This window comes from Panthera onca, chromosome B1 (genome assembly GCF_046562875.1).
Source record: "Panthera onca isolate mPanOnc1 chromosome B1, mPanOnc1 haplotype 2, whole genome shotgun sequence".
Classification (NCBI taxonomy): domain Eukaryota; kingdom Metazoa; phylum Chordata; class Mammalia; order Carnivora; family Felidae; genus Panthera; species Panthera onca.
In genome coordinates this window covers 169282902-169291023 of record NC_138342.1, presented here as the reverse complement: position 1 = coordinate 169291023, position 8122 = coordinate 169282902, and the positions used below count along the sequence as shown (strand labels likewise).

The 8122-nt window shown below is 40.0% G+C and overlaps 1 protein-coding gene across 4 annotated transcripts in view; it reads right to left on the bottom strand.

Moving 5' to 3' along the window:
* Window positions 1-1338: 1338 nt before the first annotated feature.
* Window positions 1339-8122, bottom strand: part of PIWIL2 (piwi like RNA-mediated gene silencing 2) — a 76733-nt gene continuing 69949 nt past the window's right edge. For all 4 annotated transcript variants that reach the window (XM_060653316.3, XM_060653313.3, XM_060653314.3 and 1 more), the window contains 3 exons: window positions 5480-5733; window positions 4798-4905; window positions 1339-3249 (listed from right to left, as the gene is read on the bottom strand). In XM_060653316.3, the coding sequence (XP_060509299.3) occupies window positions 3093-3249; window positions 4798-4905; window positions 5480-5733 (519 nt within the window). In that variant the 3' untranslated portion in view covers window positions 1339-3092. The remainder of the gene's footprint in view (window positions 3250-4797; window positions 4906-5479; window positions 5734-8122) is intronic.

Below are 8122 nucleotides of genomic sequence, written 5' to 3'. Positions count from 1 at the left end.
TTTTGTCAGTGTTCTGGATTTTGGCCATTCTACTGGGTGTGTATCTTGTTTTAATTTGTAATTCTGTACTGACATGTGATGCTCAGCATCTTTTCATATACTTATTTGCCAAGTGTATATCTTTTTTTTTTTTTTAAGTTTTTAATGTTTATTTTTGAGAGAGAGACAAAGTGTGAGTGGGGGAGGGGCAGAGAGGGAGACACAGAATCGGAAGAAGGCTCCAGACTCTGAGTTGTCAGCACAGAGCCTGACGACGGGCTCAAACCCATGAACTGTGAGATCATGACCCGAGCCGAAGTCAGATTCTAAACCAACTGGGCCACCTAGGTGCCCCTACCAAGTATATATCTTTAATGAGAAGTCTGATCATGTCTTTTGCCCAATTTTTAATCTGGCTGTTTGTTTTCTTCCTATTAAGAGTTCTTTGTATATTTTGGATAAGTCTTTTACCAATATTTTTGGCAAATACTTTCTCCTAGTCTATGGGTCATTTTCTCATTCTCTTGATTTTCCTCATTTTTTAAAGAAACAAAATAAATCCAGACAGGAAAACTAAGAAACTCAGATAAAGCTAGGTATGGAGCCACAAAGTGAAAGTAGGGTCTTCTCCAATAATCTCAAATCACTGAGAAATTTCAGGCACAAATTTTGTTTTCAATGTAGAAAGACATTTAAAAAACTTCTTCCTTTTTCACATCATTCAACAAAATGTTGCCCAATGAAAAGGGCCCTATAACATTGTACAGAAATTAGGTTCTGTCTAGGGGTGGCTAGATGGTTCAGTCCGTAGAGCATGTGACTCTTGATCTGGGGTCATGAGTTCAAGTCCCATGTTGGGCAAAGAGCCTACTTTTTAAAAAATTGGTTCTCTTGAGAATAAGTTCAAGAAGCACTGCACCATTTCAGAATGGAGTTTCTAAATAAACTGAAAGAGATGTAGTAGTGAAGCAAGCAACCAGGGTGCTTTGGGAAGGTATTTTTAAGGGGGTACAGACACACTGTAAAGTATATGGAAAGAAGGGCAAGCATTAGAATAAGGGGAGAGAAGAGGCCACTCTTGGAGCTTTCACATAGGCTAATAGAAACTGTCTGATGGGAAAACAGATTTGAAAAACAACACATACACACACACCCTTCAATTGTCCCAGAAGTAAGACTATTAGTCTTATTTTCCAAGAAATCTTACTACCAGATCACAGTGAAATTACCTAATATTACTGAAGCTGCACCTTGCTTGCTGAGTAATAAATCAGTAATTCTAACAAATGCTATACAGCTCTACAAAGGAAAAGAACTATATCAATATATCAACAGCACTATTTCAAACACAACCACATGTTTATACAAATTTGTTTTTATTTATTTCCCACCCCACAGCCCAATCATTGCACATTAAGACTGAAAAAAATGGCAAGAGAACAGGAATAAAAAGTGAAGAAATTTTGTATTATATTCAAGCATTTGTCTTTTCTGATTATATAAGAGAAAATGAGTATTAGGAAATCCAACTTCAAAAGAGAAATTCAAAATGCTTCCACAGAGAATCAGAAAGCTGATCTGTTGAGACGGAGACCAGTGGTCCAATTTGTTTGATTCAGTGGGTTTTAAATTCCAGGCTTTAGCCTTGCCCTATGTCCCACACTCTAAATGAAACTAGGAGTGCACTAGCAACACTCATTCAAAGTTCCTCAACCTCTGTGGGGCACTGCAACAAACTGAAAACTTGCTTGCTTTTATTCTTCTAAGGAGTTTTAAGCTAAAGTTTCTCTTCTCAGACACTATTATATAAAATGGGAGTTTCTGCTTTGTCCCCTCCCTGCCATCACACCAAAAAATAAATAAATAAATACAAATTTGAAATGGGTAAATAAAATTGGCGTTTAAAACCAGTTAAAGCAAGTTAAAACTGAATTAACCCTGAAGGGGTCAGAGGATTTTAAAACAGGGAAAAATAAACACAAAAAAACCCCACAGGCATATTGACAATTTTCTAAGCTGAAATGTCTGGACTCTGGCAGGAGTGTCATGTTTTCCAAAGCTGACTTTTGGAAATCTTAAGCTGGATTCAGAAAAATTCCTAACAATATGAGCCAACAGCCAGGAATAGGTTATTGAGCAAGGGAAATGAGTGATTCCATTTACAAACACATCAACGAAAAGAAGGCCACACATCCAGGAAAAAGGTTTAAGAAAGACTCACTCCATCATGAATCTTCCTAGCTGTTGAATTTCACTGTGTTCTGATTCTTAATTTAAAAGCTGAAACTTTATTAAAGATCAATAACAAAGAGCCAATGTGTGTCGGGGGGGTGGGCGGGGGAGGTGGTGTAGGAAGAAATCAACATGGTACACTGTAAAGCAACTAAAATATACAGAAAAAAACTTCATCTGGCCTTTCTCAGGAGGCCAAGGAATGGCTAAATGCCCCTTTCAAAGCTTCAAAGCCAACTCAAGGCACAGGTGTCATAAACTCAATTCCCAGACAAGATTAGGTCAGTAGGACTTGACTACGCCACCAGCTGGTTTTACTACATGCCTTTCACACTTACCAGCAATCACAATATCTAGAAAAACTTTGCCTCACAGGTGTTTTTACTACCTTTCTCAGTTGCCCAAATAAAGTAACTCTCTACTTCAAGAAACTCGGAATGACTTCATTCATTATCACCTCTGGCACAGAAATAGGAAGTGCTTAGTAAGCATAACTTACAAGGTGTAACTGCTGTTTCTGCAGGTTTCCACAGCTCATGTTGGCTATGGGGGATTTTAGAGGTTCCCTTGTATTCACCCCCTCCATATATACAGGACCTGTACTGCCACCACTTGCTCTACAAAGGCAACAAGGAAATTTCCAGCTGATATTTAGAAATAGAACTTACTTCTTGGTGATATCAGGTATAAAAGAGAAAAAAAAAGAAAAAAGAAATCTTATTCTACCAGGTTGGTAAAAAAAAAAAAAACAAAAAAAAACAAAAAAACCACAATAACCCACCGCCAACACAAAAACCCCTTGGGTCCCTCTTGATCCTGCCTGAGTTGCAGCTGAGTTCAGAAGTCTAATCTCCCTAAGCACCCATATCCTGGCTGCCCAGTCACAGGAAGAACAGGTTTTCGCACAGCTGGATGGCTGGTTCATGATGCAAGATCTGTCCTGACAGAAAAGCTAGCTTGTGGGCATACTTGCAGGGAGCTGGGACTCTGATGGTGCCAGGCCAGTTCCAGTACATGTGGCACAGCTTGAAAGTCAACCTGTAGGCCAAGAAGAAAATAGGATCCAAATCACTCTCCACCTTTAATTTTGGGACATGATTAGGTACTAATGGGTGTATGACACACAGCATGCTTTCCAGAAAACTGGGGAACTAAGAAATACATGATGCAACTTTTGGGAATCATTACTTTTAAGTGGAATTATTTAATTTCATTTCTATTTGTAAGTAAGAGGACATGGATAAATTCCCTCACTTTAGGTACCCTCATTTTTAGACTGAAACAAGGAAAACAACAGAATTTTTTTTTTTTTTTTTGCCTCAAGAATAGGCTGAAGAATGCGTTAAGTACCCCAGCAAAGTACTGAAATAATCTGAGCCCAATGACATTGGGTCTCAAAACTGGCTGTGTGTTGTAATTATCCAGAGTAGTTTCTTTTCTTAAAAGAATTATTTTTTAAAAAAATGTTTGGAGCACTTGGGTGGCTCAGTTGGTTGAGCTTCTGACTTCGATTCATGGGTTTGAGCCCCGTGTCAGGCTCTGCTCTGACAGTGCAAGCCTGCTTGGGATGCTCTCTCTCTCCTCTCTCTGCCTCTCCCCAACTCATACTTTCTCTTTCTCAAAAATAAATAAATAAGGGGCCCCTGGATGGCTCAGTCAGTGGAGCATCTGACTTCAGCTCAGGCCATGATCTACAACTCGTGGGTTTGAGCTCCACATTGGGCTCTGTGCTGACAGCTCAGGGTCTACAGCCTGCTTTGGATTCTGTGTCTCCCTCTCTCTCTCTTCCTCCCCCCGCCCCTACACTCTGTCTCTCTCTCTCTCTTAAAAATAAATAAACATTAGAAAATTGAAAAATTGTTTTAAGTAAAATAAAATTTTAAAAATGTTTATCTATTTTGAGAGAGAGAGAAAGAGTGTGTGCAAGCACATGCAAGTGAGCAGAGGAGGGCCAAAGAGAGAGAATCCCAAGCAGCCTCCCTGCTGTCAGCACAGAGCAGATGTGGGGCTTGATTTCATGAACTATGAGATCATGACCTAAGCAGAAATCAAAATTCAGACTCTTAACCAGCTGAGCCACCCAAGCACCCCCAGAGCAGTTCTTTTTTTTTTTTTTTAATTTTTTTTAACGTTTATTTATTTTTGAGACCGAGAGAGACAGAGCATGAACGGGGGAGGGTCAGAGAGAGGGAGACACAGAATCTGAAACAGGCTCCAGGCTCTGAGCTGTCAGCACAGAGCCTGACGCGGGGCTCGAACTCACAGACCGTGAGATCATGACCTGAGCCAAAGTTGGCCGCTTAACCGACTGAGCCACCCAGGCGCCCCCAGAGCAGTTCTTAAAATACGAATGCCTAAGAATGCTTGGGGTAAAGCCTGGGCATCAGCTTTACCAATGTTTTGTTTTAAGCTCTTCAAGTAATTTTAAAGTGCACAGGAATTACCAATCACTCTTCAAAAAAAATACCATTATGAAAGACATGAAAAAAATTAAAGGGTAAATATTCCAGTCAGGTGGCAGTGACCCCATCTTAGCTAGTTGGCCATGATTAATTATGAGAAAGAGTAAGTTATTGGTCAGCTCACCTCTGCATGTGATCAGGACTCAGGTTTGCAGTGTTGAGAACACAGACATAATGGGTAGGAATGCCACAACCCTGCCGTACGTGATGGGCAAGAAGGTAGAAGTCCACCCTAGGAAGGAAAAAATACAAAGGAATGATACGGTCAGATTTGGCCAAAGAGAGCTGAAAAAGATCTTGGTGATCATTTTGCCTCCTTCACCTAAGGCTCAGAGAGGTCAAATGACTGGATCAAGGATACACACAGACCAAACCATATTACAGCTCAGGAATCTGGACTCAACAGTATATGGTATTAGAGGGGTACCTGATTGGCTCAGTTAATAGTGTGTGACTCTTCATCTCAGAGTTGTAAGTTTGAGTCCCACGTTGAGTGTAAAATTACTTAAAATTGTTAAAAAAAAAAAAAAAAAAGGGAATGGTAGCAGAAACTACCAAATCTGTGTGCAGGAAGTTAAAAGTATACATAATCTTAGGAAAAGAATGTGCGTTCAATATTTTATACTTAAGAGGTAAAAGATTTATTGTTGGTTTGTTCTTCAGTTGTTTTGAAAATATTTTATGACCATAAAATCTCTGGGGATTCCATTCCATATCTCTCTAGTCAACCTCCCCATTCCAATACCCAAGGAACAAATAACCCCTCCAACCTATTCTTGCTGAAATATAATGTTTTCCCCACTTACCACTCACAGCTTGTTATGGTATGATCTACCACAGTCCCAGGGGAGGGAGTCACAAAGTGCTCGGTAGCAGCCAGGTACAAATTGGTACTGATTTTCTTCTGAACTACAAATACTACCATCTTGGGCTGATAATTCTCAAAAGCTTCAAAACACTTCTGTAGCTGAGGAATCTCATAGTTGGCAACTGTCTTTAGTTGGCCATCAGACACTCCGTCACGGTATACCACAATCTTCTCTGGGAGACAGTGGTTCACCTGAAACGACACCCTCCTGAGGTGAACTATGGAGTCTGGGGTTGATGACCGCAGGCAGTATGAAGCTCACTCAGCACACAGCTTGGCAATCTGGCAGTAGGTCCCTCTGACAGCTGGGCCCAAAGCCACCATGTCAGAAGGGAAGGGAGGAAAAGCTTCTAGTCATTTCTAGACTTCCTCAGGGTAGTAAAACAGACCTGGTACAGCAAAAGTGTTATAAACTATGAAAGTAAAATAAGCCAGTGATGAGTCACATACATAAGGCCCATACTCAAAAAATATGAACAAAGTTGAAAGAAATGGTAGGAAAATTATGGGATGAATCAACCTTCCTTTGACTTGTATTTCACATGAATTACCATTTAGGCAAAGAACAAGGTAAGTGTTAGAGAAATTCTAACATAGGACTGCACAACCCACAGATCCATCTTCTTCACATTTTTATGTACAAGCAACATCTAAAGTTGCTAACAAGTGAAAGGATCCCTTACAAAATATTATCCTACAATCAGGTATAATGTGAAACATTTTTACTAAATAATTAAAATTAGCATACAGTTATGGTAAATTATCCATGGATCCAAATCAAATTTGGATGCTGGATATTCAATCAGTTTGAAGAATAATGCTTTTCCCATTTAGAGAATATTATTATGTTCTAGCTGTGTTTGATTTCAATAGTTCAAGAGAATAAGCTGTTCTTTTTTTTTTTCGGGAGAGAGAGAGAGAGAGGGAGAGAGAGAGAGAGAGAAAGAGAGAGAGAATGCTCATGTACATAGGCAGGGGAAGTGCAGAGGGAGAGGGGGAGAGAGAATCTTAAGTAGGCTCCACACCCAGCCCTGAGCCTGACACATGATTCTATTTCACAACCATGAAATCATGATCTGAGCTGAAATCAAGAGTCAGATGGTTAACCAAGTGAACCACCTAGGTGCCCCTAAGCTGTTCTAACTTTAAACTAGAAGTTCCCTGAAAAGTGCTTTAGTTTAGTCCACAGTCCGTAAGTGGTAGTTTGATTCTAATCAAGTCGTATAGGTTATTCACAATTCCCCTCAGAAACCTAAATTATTACTGAATTAAATATATATACACTATACATTCTTTATACATTTATTCTTTTTAAGTTTCAATTCAAAGAATCCTATTTTTTTTTAAATGTTCTATTTATTTTTGAGAGACAGAGAGAGAGAGAGGAAGAAAGAGCATTGAGTGGGAGAGGGGCAAAGAAAGAGGGGGACAAAGGATCCAAAGTGGACTCTGTGTTGACAGCAGAAAGCCTGACGTAGGGCTCAAACTCACAAACCATGAGATCATGACCGAGCCAAAGTTGGATGCTTAACCTACTGAAACACCCAGGCGCCCCAAGCATCCTTTTTTTAAAAAAAAATGGTTACTTGGGGCACCTGGGTGGCTCGGTTGTTAAGTGTCCAACTTTGGTTCAGGTCATGATCTCACAGCTAGTAGGTTCCAGCCCCGTGTCAGGCTCTGTGCTGACAGCTTCAGATTTTGTGTCTCCATCTCCCTCTGGCCCTCCCCTGCTCACACTCTGTCTCTCTCAAAAATAAATAAACGTTAAACAAAAATTTTTTAAATGTTTATTTTTGAGAGAGAGAAAAAGTGGGGAAGAGTCAGAAAAAGGGAGAAAGAGTATCCCAAAAATCTGCGCTTACAGCGCAGAGCTGGACACAGGGCTTGATCTCACAACCATAAGATCATGACCTGAACTGAAATCAAGAGTCAGACACTTAATTGACTGAGCCACACAGGTGCCCCCAAAGAACCTTTTTAAAAAAATGTTTATTTTAGTACGTATTTTGAGAGAAAGAAAGAGAGAGAGAAAGAGCGTGCACATGCAAGTGGCAAAGGGGCAGAGAGAAGGAGAGAGAGAATTCCAAGCAGGCTCTAGGCTGTCAGCACGGAGCCCAATGCAGGGCTCGATCCCATGAACCGTGAGATCATGACCTGAGCTGAAATCAAGAGTCAGAACCTCAAACGACTTGAGCCAACTAGACGCCCCTCAAAGAATCCTTTTTAAAAATAATCCCCTAGAATCTTGCTGAAGTTAAAGCTCAGAATTTCAAATATTTTTATAAATGTGCCTTTTTTTGAGACACCTCAAGTATTACATTTACAAATGTGTAATTCACCTCACAGTCCCAAACTGTAATTATTGCTCTTGTTTGTATGACTTTTCTGTTTTTGTGTTGTCTTTGGCTGTCCAGAATCTATTCTATCATTTTTGGTAAGAACGTTTAGTTTCCTTCTCCCCTCAACAGGATAAGTCTGCTGGGACTATTAATTGAGGTGCCTTCCCCTAATCCAGGATATCTCAACACTCATGATCTATGGAGCTAGATTATTCTGTTTTGGGGGGCTGACAATGTTTAGA